The 18,491-nt window shown below is 37.3% G+C and overlaps 1 protein-coding gene across 1 annotated transcript in view; it reads left to right on the top strand.

Annotated features, from left to right (window-relative positions):
- Positions 1–3,094: 3,094 nt before the first annotated feature.
- GAK (cyclin G associated kinase) overlaps positions 3,095–18,491 on the top strand; it is a 56,587-nt gene continuing 41,190 nt past the window's right edge. The window contains 10 exon segments of the mRNA XM_017735334.1: positions 3,095–3,208; positions 4,448–4,507; positions 6,300–6,414; positions 6,844–6,986; positions 9,220–9,345; positions 10,487–10,576; positions 14,581–14,716; positions 15,325–15,437; positions 15,985–16,096; positions 18,320–18,443. Coding sequence (XP_017590823.1) covers positions 3,095–3,208; positions 4,448–4,507; positions 6,300–6,414; positions 6,844–6,986; positions 9,220–9,345; positions 10,487–10,576; positions 14,581–14,716; positions 15,325–15,437; positions 15,985–16,096; positions 18,320–18,443 — 1,133 coding nt within the window.

The following is an 18,491-nucleotide window of genomic DNA, read 5'->3' as shown; positions in this document are numbered from 1 at the left end:
ATAGGCTACAGACTTAAACAATGTTAATATTTTTTTTGAGTTTAAAAATAGGTGTCATTGAAACCATGTAGGTAGGGGCTTGTTACAGGCTGCTTTCTGTTCAGGTGAAACTTCTGCAATTAAAACAAGTTTTCTTTTCTTTGGTACTTCAAGGCTTCCTCAGTATTTTGAGCGTGAACAGGCAGTATTACAGTTTGCCAAGCTTGTAGGAACAATTTTATTGTCTCTGCAACTACTGGATTCATAGGATAATGATAACCTAATTAGGTCCAGGTTTTTGGGTGGATTTAATTTGTAAAACTCTAGCAGCAGAGGCACAATGAATGCTTAATGTCAAGTTTCTGTGAACATTGTTAGTTTTGTTTGCTGACAGATAGGAATAATCTTTTTTTTTTCCCCCTAAAGAACAACTGAAGCACCTGACCTAGCAGCTTTCCAGTTTGCATTCTCTTTACTGTAAATGTAGACAATGTTTTCAACATGGAGCAGAACAGTTCTATTTTTCAAAGCTGTTGTTTCTTGGGTCTAGCAGTTCCTGCTGCCAGGGGAGCTCTGAAAGTTTCAAGATATTCTACCTCTCTGCTTCTCAAGGGTGTGGGAAAATGTACAGATCTTTAAGTTTGGGCCATCTTTCATTCTTGAGGCAGTTTCATCTTGTTACTAGGACTTTGCAATGGACACAAATGCATGACTGGGCTTAAAAAAAAAACTTGGCAACAGTAACAGAGCATCTTTTCTGTTTTGATACTCTGATAGAAAAGCTTTCAGGTAAGATGCACTGTAACTTACAGTCCAGGCTATAATTATAGTCTTTCAGTCAAGTTATAGTTGAAACATAAACCACTGAAAATTGATATAGAAACAAATTTGGTCAGTGTTTGGGAGGGGAGTAGACAAGTCGTTCCAAATAGTTACAAACAGGAAGCTACTCACACCACCGCTTTCTCATGACTTGTTAAGTGTGTAGTGAAACAGTGAGTGAATTAGAGTAGCAAGCAGTGTTACTGTTGTGGTTGATGTCCCTATTTTGATCCTTCTCTAGCTGTCATTTTACTGAAGCCGCTTATCTGAAAAAATAATTAGTGAAGATGTGAAAAACAGGGACAGGATAAAGAAGAACAGTTTTAAATCAAACTTGATGTGTAAGTGCAGTGAAGTTATTCAGTACTATGTGACACCTAGGTTTGATTTGAGGGAGAATCCAAATCTCTTGGTTGGAAAAGCAAGGGTCTTCAAATCGTTGTAAGAGAATGATGAAGTACTGACAGGAGCAGTGCCTGAGGCCTGTGGTGGTGTAAGGATAAGTGTAGAGTGCTCACTAATAAAGCAAATGAGGTAGGGCTAGTTCCTGGTTTTCATGACATGGTGTGGTGCTCTGTACTGAGCCTTGATGTGTGAGAGCTTGTGTCTTCAAAAAAGAAATAAACCCAGTTTTCTTCTGCTGTAATTTCTGTGGCAGAAAGCATTATCTGAGACAACTTTGGAGGGCTTGGGCTGTGTTCTTAGAATGGGGCTCTGAAATGCCTCAGCAAAGCAAAACCTGTCTCTCTGGGCAATAGCTGGGATGGGTGTATCCGTATCTACAATGGTAATCTTTATGGGGGAATACTAAGATGATTTTGCTGATACAGAAAGGTTCAGAAAACTGTTTTAAAACCATCTACAAACATTTACATGAGTGGAAAAAAGTGAGTGAGAACACCCCAAATGTAATTACATTCTTCAGACACCCCTAGAAGTTGTTCTACTCGTAACCTCCATTTTACCATTTGCCTCAGTTAGGTCTGCTGTACGAGTGTTTGTTTGTACAGGTTTGTTGAAAGTGCTTTTAAAATTATTTTTTCTGATTTTTTTCTGCAAAATATTGGTCAGAGGGCTTGGAGTAAACTGTTATGGCAGAGAAGAAGTTTTGCCAGTAAACTTGTCCCTGCTCAGGGTATATTAAAACTGCTTTAATGGACTACTTCTTCAAGGGAGCCAGCATCAAATTATAAATGAAACTTCATTTAAGAATGAAGCAGTAAGACTAGTTTCACCTTTTGTGTAAGAATTGTTTTCATCAAAACCAGATGGTTTTAAAAAAATAAATTAAAAGTACCTTTATAACATGCTCTAACTCCTTTAGTATCCCAGAAAATCCATGGATTTAAACATGGTATCTGCTGTAGTGCTGCAGTAGTAGTGAACCAAACACTACATGGAATGAGCTGTGTTGTGTAGAGCTGAATTGTGTTCAGGTAAAAGAGTGAAATGACAGAATGGGAAACTTACTTGAAGCTGATGTTTTGAGAGGAGCATAGTTGTAAAAGGTGAGCTTGTAGACCATAGCAGTTGGATTCTCTATAAAGCAGGTGCAATGAAGTAGGAATTAACCAGGTGTGATACCACCGGCTTTTCTCTGGAAATCTGCAAAATTTGATGAACTTTATTCTTGTTTAGCACTTCAGTACTTGATAATAGGGTGCAATCACTGAAGTAAAAATGTGTATTTTAAGCTTGTTATGTACTCTCAAACTTCTGCTATCTCAGTGCGGTTTGCACACTGTTCTTGAGCAAAGGGAAGTGTTTGAGAAAACAGTTTGACAAAAGGAGCCGGAAGGAAAATATTTTATGGAATAACACATTGCAATTTAGTAACAATATTACCCTTATTGGAATGTGTGCTTCAGTGCTTTAAAATGCCTTCTGCTTTTAATACGAAGCTTGAAGAAAGACAATTGTTTTAAAAATAGGAGGTGCATGTTTAACACTTATCTTTCTTGGTTATTGCTGCTTTTATAGGATGTGTTAGCAGTGTAATACCAAAAAGTTTAATTGAAATTATCAGGTAATATTGGCTGTACTGGATTTTAGTTTTATAAGGATCTTTTTTAAAAAATGGCTTAATAAGAAATCTGCATATGCAGACTTAACAAAATGCAGGAAAGTAACAATGTCGGTGTGCTCTTGGCATATATACAAGAAAGGAATCGAGTATTTGAACTCTCATGTGCAGGTAACCAGAAATCTTGACCAGATGCTGAAAAATGTGTGCTTGGTACATTCAGAAATGTATCTAAATTCATGTATTTATTCTATTAGACTAAAAAGAATGATGTACCTGAATATTGAAATTAAAACTAACTTCATGTGCCTTCTTCTTGTAGGGGGCTTTGCTTTTGTCTATGAAGCTCAAGATCTTGGAAGTGGGAAAGATTATGCTTTGAAGGTAAAATTAATTTACTATAGGTTTATAAGGTCTGTCTTTTAGCTTGACATTTTAGCATGACAGTTAATCCTTGATGTATGCTACTGAACAAGTAACTTGGAAAAATCCAGTATACTAGTGATGTTTGTAGCCCACTATTTAGAATAGTCATTCCAGGTAGAACCCTGCACTTCATACTTAGATGACAAACATGGGAATTGGTCTTTTAGGTGCCACTGGTCTTTATTTTTCACTTGATCTAGAAATTCATGACCCAGTCCAAAACATTTTTTTTGCATGGGTAAAAAGAAAATTTCAGTTACCTGAAGTGGGGTGCAGGGATCTCTTTCACTCGTCAGAAGCAGATTTAGCCTATCTTCTTGCTTTAGGAGTAAGTTTAATTAGTGTTAAAAGTAATGCTCCAAACTTTCACTCATTGTTTAAACATTCAGCCTGGTACTTTTTAGAGATACTTCTCTGGATTCTTGGTTTCAAGAGGCTTCTGGTAATCAGCTGTAAACAGGGTAGTTGTATGAGGGGTGAGAGAGGTAAGATCGCATTATACCACCAGTAATAAGATTGTTTTTTTCCATTTCATGCCACATCCTACAGTAACAAAGCATGTGACCAAAGCCATATACTATATGTGTTCAAAAGGTCCCCTAGAACTAGCCCCATTAAAAAATAACAGGTAAAAGGTGAACCATTACAATACTTCCTCTGTTCTGTAAAACTGGTACTTTTGTAGCAAATGCTCAGGCTGATTGTAGTCAAATGTTGACTGCAAATTCCGGTAATACTAGAAAGAGTAATGCTTAATTTTTTTACTGATTACTCAAGTACCATTGAAAAAGTTGGGCTACATAATTTGGAGGAGTTTTGTCTAGAGTGAGTTGAAGGTTGTTGCTGAATATTTCAGACAGAAGGTGAATCTTTCCTTGTTAGCCCACAATGCTGCAGCCAAGAGACTTTAGTGTTTTATATATCAGAACTGTCAGAGCTGTTACTTCGAAGAGTGTCAAAACTTATAACTGCTCAATTACCACTAAACCTGAATAGTCCAGGTAACTGGAAAACTGGGTATTATTTATGGCAGAATGTCAAAATGGACAATAAGCCAGCTCTGTTTACTGCCCCATTACAGTTCCTCAGGTTTTTGACTATAGTTCATCCTTCGTATTCTGTGAAAAAAAATCTATGCACTGTTATTCTGTAAGTTTTAGTAACTTTGTCTTCTCAATTGTTTGGTTTTTTTGACAGCGATTGTTGTCTAATGAAGAGGAAAAGAACAAAGCCATCATTCAGGAAGTTTGTTTTATGGTATCCTTTTCTGTAATATATTTAACTGTCTGATATTTTTGGGAAACAAAGGACTGCTGTACAGATTCTGTTTTTTTTCATGCCATACACTGCCTAAGAGGACTGATGTTCTGGAGGTCTGGGTTCATGGTTTGTCATGAATCTGGTACCAACATCCAGAGTTCTGTTCGTCAAAAATTGCTGTAATACAGTGTGTGCAGATAGTTCTGGTAGCTGGTGTAGACTGTGCCACGTACCTCTAGCAAGAAGTGAAATTCTTGTTTGGGCTTTCTTGAAGCCCTATGAATGTAGTCAGGAGACCTTTTGACTATTCAGATGATACTTAGATGCACTCAATTTATTGCTCTTTGCTTTTACTCTGAATGTTTATTAATTTCTGCTTGGATACATCTGGCTTTAAGAAGTAATGCTGGATGTTAAGGAAGAAATTTCAGTAGACTACATGCATCAGAAACAAGAAGCAGATGTTTCTCAGTGTCCTTGCTGTTCTTCTTGTCTTCAGTCAGATAGTAGGGTATAATGTAATCTCAAAGTATTTTCAATCCTTGATTTTAGTAAATTCAATACTTTCTCCTTGGCCTGGCTCCTCTTAGACCCTCAGTTTGTTTCAAGAGTCAGTGAGTAGCTCTGGTATGCTGATGTGTTCCACTCTGTGTATTCAGCTTCATTTTGAATTAGCAGGCAAACCCACTGATCTTAATTTAAGCTACTCAAACATTTATTTTTATGATTGCTGATATGTTTGGCGAAATCTTAGCCTAAACATCACTTACTAGAAATTCACTTCCAAGAACAGAGTACCATAGCACTATATATTTTCTATATACTCTGAGTTCTTTACTCTTGGCAAGATAATGTCAATGTTCTTTGAATGTTTTTCACAACTCAGAGTCATGAAAGCATGTGTACAACATGATGAAGGGTTAATTGTTGCGAACTTTCTGAGATAAGACTGTGAAATGCAATTAATTCCTGCAGCTCTGAATAGAAGGTTGTGGAGAGATGTGTAAGATAAGATTCATGCAAATTGCATGGATCCAACTTGCTCTTTTGTAATAGCTTTGTTCTACTTACAATCTTTGCTTTTCTCTCTTCAGACTTGGTGAATGCATCCTGTAAATAGATTGTCTTTGTCTCATAGGCATGAGTCTCAGTGTATGCACACACAGACATAATGCAACATAACTTCCACTGGCAGGAGCTGAGATCACTTACACTGTACTCCCCTTTGCATAGCTCAAAAACGATACCTCGAATTTTTGAACTGGAAGTGAAACATGATAAAGGTTTTAGCATGAAGAGTATTACCAGTGATGGGAGGATAAGTTCCTTGCGCTTTTAGACCTCTAATTCTTTTGAACTTTATTTTAATTACTTAAAATTGAAGGATGGCATGCTTAATACTTCCTTGGGAAAGATAGATGAGGAGACAATAGCCCTTTCTTGGTCAGCCATCCGGAGAAGTAGCAGATAATTACAAGATGTCCCTCCCTGCTGCTCATGCTAGGGTCTTGCAGTCACTGTCAAAAGACAAAAAGCACTAGACCTGTTATTGAGTCCAGTTTCCTCTAAGCTGTAATCACAAGGACTTTTAAAATACTTTGTCTTGACTTTTTATTACATTACCTTAGGCTGCTTTCTCAGCAAAGGCATGGATTTTCCTGTTTTTCTTAGGGTATTGATTGCAGCTTTTATGCTTTCTGTGGTTTTAAGCTGACATTTCAAATGGACTACTGGATGTAGTAGTATCAATGAACTTGGCAGTCATCTTCCTTGAGTGTGTTATCTCCAGAAAAAACTTTCAGGTCATCCCAACATTGTCCAGTTTTGTTCTGCAGCATCTATAGGAAAAGAAGAATCAGACACGGGGCAGGGAGAGTTCCTTCTGCTTACAGAGCTGTGTAAAGGTAAACTTTATTTCTTTTCCCAGCAGACCACATAGCTTCTGGCAGCTGTTTTGCACAGGTTGCTTGTTAACTTACAAGCTTTGAATGACTGTAGAAGATAGCATGGTTCAGTGGAGCTAGAGTTCAACCTTATCTTTTATAGGATAAAGATCATGGTTTTTTAGACTACAGTTTAACCTTGTCTTAAATATGAGGTAATCATTAAGTTTTTTGTGTTGGAGACTAGTCAGAGAAAGGAAGAATAGGAGTAGTTTCTTAGAGGTCTCATTCTTTTGTCACTGTAGTCAGTGTGGACTTGCCATTTTCAGAATATCTATTAAATGCAACTCACGACTGTAAATCTTTCTTGACAAGGGCCTATTTGTGTCAGGTTTTGAGAATTTGCAGTGTTCTCTGTGTGGTTATGTGAATTTCTCTGATTTCCTGCAGGACAGCTGGTGGAATTCTTAAAGAAAGTAGAATCCAAAGGACCCATCTCTTGTGACACAGTTTTGAAGATCTTTTATCAAACCTGCAGAGCAGTGCAGCATATGCATAAGCAGAAGCCTCCTATTATCCATAGAGACTTAAAGGTGCGTTACAATATTTAAATAAAGGCTGAACTTCTAGACAACAAAGGAGCCTCTTGGGCTGGATCAGTGTTAAAAACGACTCTTGAGCATGGTGCTTAGATCTATTGCCTTGCCACAACTGAGTTAGTGAAGTCCATCACTGAAATACTTGCATCTCTTCAAACAACATCTTTTCCTTGTGCTTGGGGTTAAGAACTGCTTGTACTCTGTCTGAAACAAGCTGGCAGAAAAGTAGTGTATCACGTTTGCTGATTGAGTTAGCCTAAGTATGTGTTTGATAAAATAGCCAGTTACAACTGGGGAACTGCAGTTCTTGGATAAATAGGTATCTTACTAGAAGAGAGAAAGCTTTGAAAGAGAAGAATGTTGAATTATCTGTGAAGGATTGCATTGCCATTGAGAATGTGTAGTAAGCTGTTAGTTTTAGAACTGGCAACTTGCATTGTACTTCAGTGCTTGTTTTTAAGTTGAATTTTAAAATTTGTTAGGCATAATTCATGTTAGATCTTGTTTCTTAGGGTTTTTGTGTTTGTTTGTTTTTGTGTTTGCTTGTTTTAGTAGCTTTCACCTGGAGTCTATAGGGTTATGCTGTAAAAGGTGTTCTACCCGTAAGAGCTTTGGGGATTGGAAAGAACTTACCTGAGTTTGAATTTTGTATTTTGAAGACAGGGTTCCACCTTCACTTGTTCACTTAGATGAAGAAGCCCTAATCATCAGTGAGATTCTGCTGTACCATGAATATATTTGAATTTTCATTAACATAAAATAAGAGAGAGAAGATTCTTACTCTTGGAACAGTGTCTGAATTTCACATGTGTCTGTATCCAGCCTGATGTGATTTCATTTGAATATAAAAATAGGAAAATTCGTTCCTCCTTAAATAAGCATGTAGTCAGTTATTTTGGGGAAAGGAAAATAAGACCACTCTTTTAGAAGTTAATGTGTTAAGTGTTTTCAACACTCTTGATGACAACTTTGATGTTAGCTGTTAGTATAGCCCATAAATATAAACCTAGTTTTTGTGACAGAGCACTCCTTTTTTTTTTTTTTTTTTTTTTTTTTTTTCTTCATACCGTTTTTTGCTTTGAACAGGCTTTTAGGTTGTGAGGTCATGTCAAAGACATGTTAATCATTTGTCACTGAAATTTCTATAAGCCCGTCCCTAGCTTGTAGAAAAGGTGCATCTTTCTTCTGGGGAAAAGAAAAAGTAAAATCTGTATTTCTTTCATAGATGTTGAGCTAATGCTGTAATTCAGTAACTGTTTTTTCTTCTCAAGGAGCGTATGTTCCTGACAGAGATAAAACATGGGAAAAGACAGGAATTTGGTTTTGTGTTGGTATCATATTGCAGAGACTGCAAAGCAAGGTTAAATGATTGTTGTGCTCCAAGTGGCAGAGGCCTTACTACAGCCAGGAGCCAAATAGGGATCATTTAACTGTGCTACCCTTTTTAGCAGGCTAAACTAAGGTCAGCAGCGTAGACAACTGTAAATCAAAAGTTTTGAGCCAATTAACTTTGATCCCTTTTCCTAACATTATACAGAGGTACAAATTTCATTTTTCAGCCCTTCAGTGATTATCATTCCAAGTACATCTGCCCAATACATTTACTCTTTCCTTAAGTTTCTTCCATGTTCAATTAACAATACAGGAAGGTTGGAATTTATGTAGTAGAAAAAGGCAGGGATAATGGATGATAAACTATTCAGGCAACACATGGTCCTCAAATAGCTGTATTCTGTCTCTGTACAGGTGACAGCTGCCTCTTCATGGGTGTCTCCTAGCAGCCTGCTTCTCTACTAGTACCTTCCTCTTTTGTGTCTCTAGCAATTCTAACCTCCGCTCCACTGGAGTTAAGCTAAAAGTGTTCAATTTTATGCCTGAAAACATTTGGATTCTAAGACACTGCTTCTACAAGTTCTCATCTGAAAATCTGGCCTATTCTTAGGCTCTAATGAAATTATTTTTTTCCCCCTGGGGTTTATTTCTTGCTCTCCTGAATGTTTCCTGCTCATGGTGTGCTTGGTGCTTCCTTTTAAAATTTGGCTATGTTGCTACCCTATAAAACTACAGTATTGTAAGAAATCTGTGTTCTCCTGTAAACAGTATTTTTGGCTCAAGTGATTAGTTTTTATATGTATGCACAAGTAAGATGATGTGTAAAAACGTGTGTCTTAGCATACAGGGCAAAAAAGATGCATTTTTTAATCTATTATTCTACATCTTCTTGAAGGTGGAAAACTTGCTTATTAGTAACCAGGGGACAATTAAACTTTGTGACTTCGGTAGTGCTACAACTATAGCTTACTATCCTGACTACAACTGGTCTGCACAGAAGAGAGCACTGGTTGAAGAAGAGGTGAGATTATTTTAATGTGATTTAATTTTAATAACAACAGTGGCATAATTTAACTGTTAGTATTAATCTGGTATTAATTCATGAGGCTTCTAAGACAACTGAAGATTGTTTCAGTTAGAGTGTTGTTTATAAAGTTTTGGGTTTGTATTTGTTCTGCTGGAGTTCAAAAGCTGTCTGCAGTTAAACTTAAAGCTTGTGTTCTGTAGCTACATATAGAAACACTGCTTCAGCATGGTCAGTGTCCATTCTGCAATTTGCTGTGAAAATAGAAGTGATTACTAGAACTTCTTCTAATTGTGCTCTTGACAAGAAATTGGTTGTGCCAGACTGGTTGTGCCACTGGTTGTCGCATCTTCCTTCTGATCTGTTTTTCTCAGTTGAATGAGAGATAAAGGAGGGGCAAATCTGCTCAGCAGAACAGGAATGGGCAACGTTACAGTGCCTTGGACTACAGTGGCCAAGTCTAGCGTGCAGTGTGCTTTTGCAAAGTACTTTTGTTCTTAGAGTTGAGAGTAATGCTGGTAAATCTAATGCAGTACATCAACAGGAGAAATACTCCTAAGTTCATGTGTGCAACTTCAGACATCACAAATCTCTTTAAAAGTCCCCTGTTTTGCAGTCTGGCATTCTTGGAAAGCACTGCACTGGTTTCTGGTGAAATTATGATGTTGTACCCACTGTCTTGTATAGTCTATGCAAAAAGATGGTAGAAAAAGTCTCTTCAGGTGTCCTTACGACCAGAATTTCTCTTTGGATGTGTCTGCACTGTCATTAAGTGTACTGAGAAAGAGAGAGACATACTGGAGCATGAATTCACTTATTGGCTTATTGTTAATTTTTGGTATCAGTGTTCCTATCCATTTTTGCCTCATTTAGAACAGTCACGTTATGTGCTTTGCTGTTTGGGAGGGCTCTTGGCTATCGCAATGTTATTTGAGTACTACTGTCTTCATCTGACCTTATGTCAAAGCTGTTGTGACTATTGCAGGATTAAATTGATGGTTTTTTCCTTGACAAGTGTTTCTGAAATTAATTTTAAAATTTAGGGTACTATCTATTCTACATGGAGAGCTGTTTCCTTGGTTGAATGCTGTTAGAGCTCATTGTTCAAGATTGTTTCAATAAGGTCTGTTTTCTCCAGATCACAAGGAATACAACACCAATGTACAGGACACCAGAAATGATAGACTTGTATTCAAATTTTCCAATTGGTGAAAAGCAGGACATTTGGGTAAGAAGTTTTTTTTTCTTGCTGCATCATAATTGCTCACGTCATAGTGAAACTGATTTTGCAGGCTTCATGTTAGTTTGTTGATTAAATAACTAAAGCACCAAAATAAATGTAGGATGCTGTCTTAAATCAATGTAAATAGTATGGACCGTATCTAAATGTTAAAGGAATGAGACATACTGTTCAAGGTTTTCTCCCAGATCAAGCTTGACTTCCATTTGAGAGGCAGTGCTGAACTTCCCTAACATTCACTGGAACTGTTGCCTAGCTGGAACTTGCCACCATAAATCCAGAATTCTTAGAGTCCTTAGATTCAAATTCTTGCCTTTCATACTCTGCTATGCATATAATCCTGGGACAGCCTACTGCTGAGTTCAAAATGGTTATGTTGAGGTATGGCATGCAGCTAAAATACTCAGATAGCAAGGATGAGAACGATGCAGAGGTCATTCATGCTTTGTATAGAAAGGATGATAAGCTGTTCCCATTCACTAAAAATCTGTAGTGGGAATTAAAGGTAAATATTAAATCCTCAATTGTACCTTTTCTGGCTGCATAATATTGCAGTACTGAGGTACTCCCCAGTAGTGTAGTTCTTAGGGACTTAGTTTACGGAGTGTTTTTTACAGAGGCAGATGTCAAGCTGTTCAGTTCTTACCTGTATGGGCAATGTGTCGAAAGACATATTGAGAAAATGTGATGCTGGTGCTTTAAAAGTTTTCATATGGAATCTTAGAACTTTGTTCAGTTTATTAAATTAGTTGCAAAATATTGTGGATACTCTTGTTTGGTTTCTACAGCTGTTGGTGATGTTCTTGTGGCATGTGAAGAAACACCAAGTAAAACACATTTTTCTGACCACTTGGTCACTTAACGTGCACAAAATACTGTCAGTCTGAGCCAGGATTACATCCAGTTAAAGACAAACTAGAAATATGTTTAATAAAAGCCTCACTCAAAAGGGCAGTTTATTTTTTTGTTTAAAATAACTCTGTATGTTAATATGGTGATTGTTGCCTTCTGTATCTTGGGAAGATCTATTTCATTTACCATGCCTGGATTGGAACATGTTGTTTCATATCTTTTTCTTTATGCTTTGGGTTCAATAAAAATGGGCAAAGTATTTGGCAGTAGAATATGGCTCTGTCTCTAGAAGCATAAATGATTTGTAGTTTGTGGTTAGGATAAGCAAAGCAGTTTCCCGAAGAAAGCAGGTAGAGTGATTAATACTCTTGAGTTTGTGTGCTTGTCACTGTGTGACCTTAAAAACAAAGGAAGTAATGTCTGTCATGGAACAGCAGGACAGATGAAATTATCAACTGCATTGACTCCACAATGGGGATGTGATTAGGTATCGATTATAAGACTAAAGGTTCTTAGACTTGGCTGACTGCTTTCTGTACATTTCCTACCTAAGTCTGAAGATCAGGAAATAAACACTAAATCCAAATAACTACATGTTTTTGTTACATGTTTTCAAAATTAACGTGAATTCCTGACCTGAAATTCAACTAAGTGACAGGCTTTTTCCTTGTCAAGTGATTTTTCTCTCATTGAGATTATCTTTTGCTTGAAAGGCCCTTCATAGCCTCTCAATCTCAAAGATTTCTGAAAGAGCAAAGTAGTTTACTTCGGAAATGTTTTGTAAAGGAGCAAAACTTCAAAGTTGGGTTCTCCTTACCAATATCTAATTAAAAAATCTTAGTGGTCCATGCAAGACATCCTGCACGTTTTAATTCAGTGTGAACTGAACAATCTCTGTAGGTTTCATGTAGTTCAATTTGACTTAGAAAGTACTTCGGTGTAATATCTTGGTGTCATCCTGCAGCTGTACTGTAGAACTTTGTGTGCTGCTTGTTGCCTGAAGCTAGTCAGGGGAAAAACAACAATGTTTTCATTTGTTCCAAACAATCCCACCCCTTCCTTATTCCCTCAATCCCCAAACACTATATCAACCCTCCAAAAACTGCACTGTTTCCTTAAGGAAGGTTTAAATTAGTTTCTGGTAAGGGCCCAGTAGCAGGTCAGAAAGTTATTCCCAGTTATTTTTGGTCACTTTATGGTTCTGCTTTTTTACCTTCTGGCATATGAGTGCTCAGACTGATCTAGGTAACTTCTGTAGAGGGACTATGCAACTTTGGGACAACATCTTGGAAATGGGCTCTTTGGTTAACTGTAGCGGTGCTGAGGCTGTGTGGTTGGTGTTGGCTTTGAGGAGTTGCCTTGCTGCACCTGAAGTTGCCTTCTAGCCAAATTGAATGATGGTGTTTAAAATAGGACTGTAACTGTGATAAATTTTGGCTAGGTTACAGGTAAAATAAGGAAATGAAAAACATTCTCTAGCAATTGAACCAAAAATCAAATTTGGGTGGCCCTCCCTTTCCCGTGTGTTCAACTGATTGCCTTGGTGCTTTTCTCTCCTGTGTGGCTGTGGGGGCTCTCTCCTCATCACTGCAGAGTGTCTTGGACTGCACAGGGAGTAGTTTTGTTCCTCTAAGTAAGTGATGATCTGCTTTGTAAGCAGGCATTTCTGTGGAAGAGTAGATGCTATTTTCTGTACTCCCCTGCTGGATTAGTTTGTGTGGACTCTCAGATGCTTCACTGTATACATTATAGGGAGTTTTTTTCAACAGCCTGACAAAAATGTGCAGGAACATACAGAATTAACACATGTACTTTATTTCTGGCCCTGGACTGAGAGACTCACTAAGTGTTTTGGAGACTTCAATAACCTTCAGACCTTAGAAGCTGTTCTTGGGATAAATTGACAACCAAGGGCAGTTAGAGATGGTGCACACAGAGGACTGGAGGCATTGGGCAGTTTTCTTGGGTAACATCTAAAATGGCTTGCTTTATTTGTGGCGACTATAAAAGCCCATATGCTTAAGCAGCCATACTTACTGGGTTTCAGAAGAAACTTTGAGGAGGAATTTTCCAACTCATTGTGACAGCTGTTGCTTGGAGGCATTGGGTGCTTTATTATCAAACTTTTATAGGTGACATGGAACATGTTTCTGTTACAATAGTATAACTCTGCCAGCATATTTCATATCTTAATTTTTTTGAAAAAATATGTATCAACTTACATTTACTTTAGTAACAGATACAGTTATCCTAGCTAATCCGTAACACCTAGATTAGAGATTAGAATTCAAAACTGACTTCTGTCTTTGTTAGTTGTTCCCTTCTCAGTTTACATAAATGTCAAGTTAGACACATGAAGGAACCTTGAAGTTCCCAGGATGTGGTAGTCCAGGTTTTGTGATTTTTGAGGCTTGAATGAACTTACCTGAAAATGATCTTAAATTTAATTTGTTCCAAGAGCTGAGTAGCCATCTGACTGTAGCAAATAAAGGGACTGTCATTTCGGGCTTGTTTTCTTCAAACCTTTACTGGAAGATGTGTTTTAGAGAGATTGTTGTGTGTCTCCCTAGCGTCATTTAAGTAATTTGCTTAACCCTTATATAATCACCTAGCTGTTGTATTGTGTAACAGTGTATCTAAGTTAGACCAAATTCTGTTCTCACAAATAAAATGTGTCTCCTTGCAGCACAGGATGAAGATATGAAATAAAACTTCTGAACTTAGTTTTAAGGAATAATCTGTTCTTGAACATGTTCAATATGGCAAAACTACTCATTTTTGTATCGTGCGAAGTCTTGTAATGACTTCAAAATGATTTTTAAAAATAGACAGGAATACTTTTCACAAGTAACAAGTGTTAGGACAAGAGGAAATGGCCTCAAGTTGCGCAAGGGGATGTTTAAGTTGGATGTTAGAAAAGATTCCTTCACTGCAAGGGCTGCTGGGCATTGGAAGAGACTGTCCAGGGCAGTTACCATGCCTGGAGGTGTTTAAAAGACATGTAGATGTGGTACTGAGGGACGTGGTTTAATGGGGGACTTGGCAGTGCTGAGTTAACGTTTGAACTTAAGGACTGTAAAGGTCTTTTCCAGCCTAAATGACTCCATGATTCTACGCAGTATTTCTGTTTATCTCTGTAGGCTCTGGGCTGTATCCTGTACTTGCTGTGCTTTAGGCAACACCCATTTGAAGATGGAGCTAAACTTCGCATAGTCAATGGGAAATATGTCATCCCACAAAATGACACCCGCTATTCTGTGTTTCATGATCTCATTCGTAAGTTTACAGTGTTGTTTAATTCTGTGTCATTGTAGATACATGTTGTTATTGAGAATTGTTTTACTGATACTTGAATGTTATTGACGTGGTGGTGAAAAAAGTAAACTGCAGCAACTCATTTTATTAATAATCTTAATCCATTATAAAAAATGATGAAATTTTATGTGAAAATTGCTTTTTTAGTTCTGTTAATTGTCTTGCTTAGTATGTGAATTAGTCCATTGGCACAACTAGTGTTTTGATTTGGTTTCTCTGAACTTGCTTAAAAAATTCTATTTTCTTTAGATTTCAGATAGATTACTGGAAGTGTTAATTACTGATCCAGAAATTTATATGACTCCAGCAGTTTAGACACAAAGCTACCTGTGATGTTCTTTATTAACTGATCCTAAGGTGTATTCTTTGAAATATTATTGACCCTAAGTAGTGTTGTGGTTTTTTCTAATGGATACTATTATGAAAATTATATTTAGATACTGATTTAACGGTTTCTCCACTCTGTTCATGCATTTGCTTATTGCACTGGAATGTTTTGAAGAAATCATTACCAGTTGGGAGAAAAGCTCTGAATGGTTTGTTACGTTGTCTGAATATCCTTCTTTTAGGCTCCACTTTGAAGGTGAACCCAGAGGAGAGGTTGTCAATCACTGAACTTGTGAACCAACTGCAGGAGATTGCAGCAGCTAGGAATGTCAATCCTAAATCCCCCATCACAGAGGTAAAAATGTCTCATAAGGAGTATTATTGATTAGGCTTCCTTTCTGTCCCCTGCAGTGTATGTGCATTTACTAACAGATTTCAGAGCAGGTCCCCTGTTCCTCGGTATTTTTGGAAATTTTGCACTAATTTATTTTGAGGTTCAGTTGAATTGATAGGACCTTTGAAAATATGCACTTTAAAGAACAGAGACATTAAAGGGAATTTAGTATTTCTTACTCCTTTTTGAAAATCTTTTCATCCTCTTGGTTTATTCTTTAGTATGCTAGCACTCTGTTTGACATGCTGTATTTTATCCTAATTAACTTGCACAGAAAAATTTCATATATGAAGGCTCTGCCTGCACTAACTTGAAACCCACTTAAGCATCTCCTGTTCAGTGCTTAATTTGCACAATACTTCAGGTGAGTCAATTAGTGTATCTTAACTTCCTGGCTTTGTCCTGAGCTTCAGTTTGCTTGTTCTCACCAAGTAGCAGTAATTTGCCAAGCATAGCAAGATGGCTAAAGTAGCAAGAAAATACTGATCTGGGGTATTATTCTCCTTAGCTCCTGGAACAGAATGGAGGCTATGGAAACAATGCTCAGTCTCGGACATCTGTGACCTCTGTTTCACAGAGCTCCAAGCCTGCAGGGCAGCTCAACAATTTGTACAATGCAGGTATGTTCAAAAAGAGATGTCATTTTAGTGTAAAGACAATCGCATATCTTCTGTGGGGGGGGAAAAAAAGTCATTTGGGGTTTTAGGTATTTTGCGCTAGTACTAGCTATTTGGCATTTATATGATTGCTTCTAGCCTTGTATGTTTTTTTTTTGGCAAGGTTTCTTTTTATGTTGATACATGCAAATATGAATTTCTCAAGTTCGTTGCTGTGCAAGAGAAAAATTGTTTCCTATGGAAAATAATTTAAAGTGCACTATTGACCTGTAGAGGCAGGAGTGTTGACATAAGTGAACTAAAACTGGGTGAAAGTGTGGCTATGAGAAACAATAATAGTCTAAAGGATAAGAGCTGTAGAGGAAGAGTCTGCAGGTTATGACAAACAGGTGAAAATAGCTTATTTTAAACCTCAAAATTTTTTGATTCAATGCGGCAACCATACTGAAAGTGCATTGTCTAAAGAGTAGCATTTAAAAGGAGTTTGAATTTGAACTGTTAAAAATCTGCAAGTTCTGTATTTTAATTGAAACATTACCTTGTGGAAGAAGGTCCTGAAATCAGGACACATCCTGAGTTTGTGTTCAACACAGTCTCTGAGGTAAAAATGACAAGAGTTGCCTTTGCTTATCTGATTTAACATCAGATATGTTACAACATAAAAAGATAGCAGCTGTTTGTGGTGTGTTGGTATCACCTTGTGCTAAAATGGGCTTTATGTCTGGCTTCATGAGAGAGCTTAATAAAGAAGTGCAGAAGCAATTGTAGGGATTCTGGCTATGGACCATAATAATTCAGTAATGCTCGAAAGTCGCTGACCTCACATGTGTTTATTTTAGATGGCAAAAATCCTACATGAGGAAGAAATACTTCCATAAGCGTCTGGGTCCACCTCTCTCTCCTTTTCTCTCGTGCCCGAAAAGGCTTTTGACCACCCCCCCACCATGATATTTTGAAGTGCATCTGACAGCGATAGTAGCCTAAAGCTATTTAGTTTTTCACTTCCAAAAAATCCATGTCTGACAGCCTGAAAGGGAAAAGGCAGCAGTCTTTCAATCTAAACTAATTTCGATCTAAATGCGGTCTAGTGACTATCCAGTCAGCACTGGATACTAGAAACACTATAGCTGCTACTGCCTTGAGCCCTGCTGATTATGGGAGCATTGTCCAGGCCAGACGTCAGGAGATGGTTGCACCATAGGACATCAGTGGTGAGGAGAAGGAGTTGGGGTTCCATCTGGGAAAAACAGAGGTTGGGCTAGCAGAACTAAATGGAATCAACCAAAACATGTCTCCAAATTACACATTTAAAAGCTGAAGTACTTATTCTGTAGAAATGGATATTCCAGAGTACATTCAGTTGAAAATACTTAATATAGTAAAGAAAATAAGATGCTTGATAGGTTTATTTACATCTAGTTTTTTACTACTCTTTCTGCACCCATATTAACTATTACATATGAATATGAAGCACTTCAATTAATGTGGAAGATATCAAGGGACTATTTCATATTGTATTCAGTTTTCCTTCCAGCTTGATATTTCTTGCTTGATATTAATTATGGTGAAGTGTCAATGAGACAATGGATATTAATTTTCCAGGGGAAATGTTAATATTGGGTAATAATTATAGCACTAATATTATGTGTATATCTATTTCTGTGGAAGAATCCAGCTTCCTAATGCAATTATAATCAAAAGTCTGCCTAGTCATCTGTTTCGTGCTAGAATGCCTACTGTTTGTTGTATGCAATGATGTTAATAGGAATATTGTGCTGTGATGTGCTATCTGGGATGTTGTGCTTAAACCTTAAGCTTATTCCAGCTGCTTTTTTCTGCATTTAAGTGTGTCTACTGGAGACAAGTTGTTCTGCTAATGATAAGCTGCACTTTAAGATGTTGATACTTTAGCAAAGCAATGTTTTGGTGCATTGACAATATGAAACATATGCCTTACTTGCAGAATTTTTTTACCTTGTTGTCTCATAATACAGACAGCAAATTGACCACTGTGTTAGGTATATCACTAGTACCTCCTGACTGCAGGAAGTACTATTTTTTTGCATAGGTCATAGTTAAGGAGAGCTTTAGAACTGTGAGCCTTACAGCAAAGTGTAGCCTGTATGTGTATTCACTTCCTTCCAGCTTTATAGGCAATATACTTTAAGTCATATCCTGGAATGGGCTCCATAATAAAGTACAATTATTTTTATTCGACTACTCTAGGCCTGACCGTTGCGGAATGTGACCAGACTTATGGAGGGTTCTTTGATATTCTGAGGGGTGGAACAGAACGATTTTTCACTAATATTAAGGATACATCTTCTAAAGTTATCCAGTCTGTGGCCAAGTGAGTAAAAAAAAAAAAAAAAAAAAAAAATGTTCTTGGTACAGGTTT

The sequence above is a fragment of the Corvus brachyrhynchos genome, unplaced genomic scaffold, assembly GCF_000691975.1.
Source record: "Corvus brachyrhynchos isolate BGI_N302 unplaced genomic scaffold, ASM69197v1 scaffold22, whole genome shotgun sequence".
NCBI classification, from domain to species: domain Eukaryota; kingdom Metazoa; phylum Chordata; class Aves; order Passeriformes; family Corvidae; genus Corvus; species Corvus brachyrhynchos.
This window is presented reverse-complemented; position numbering and strand designations above follow the sequence as displayed.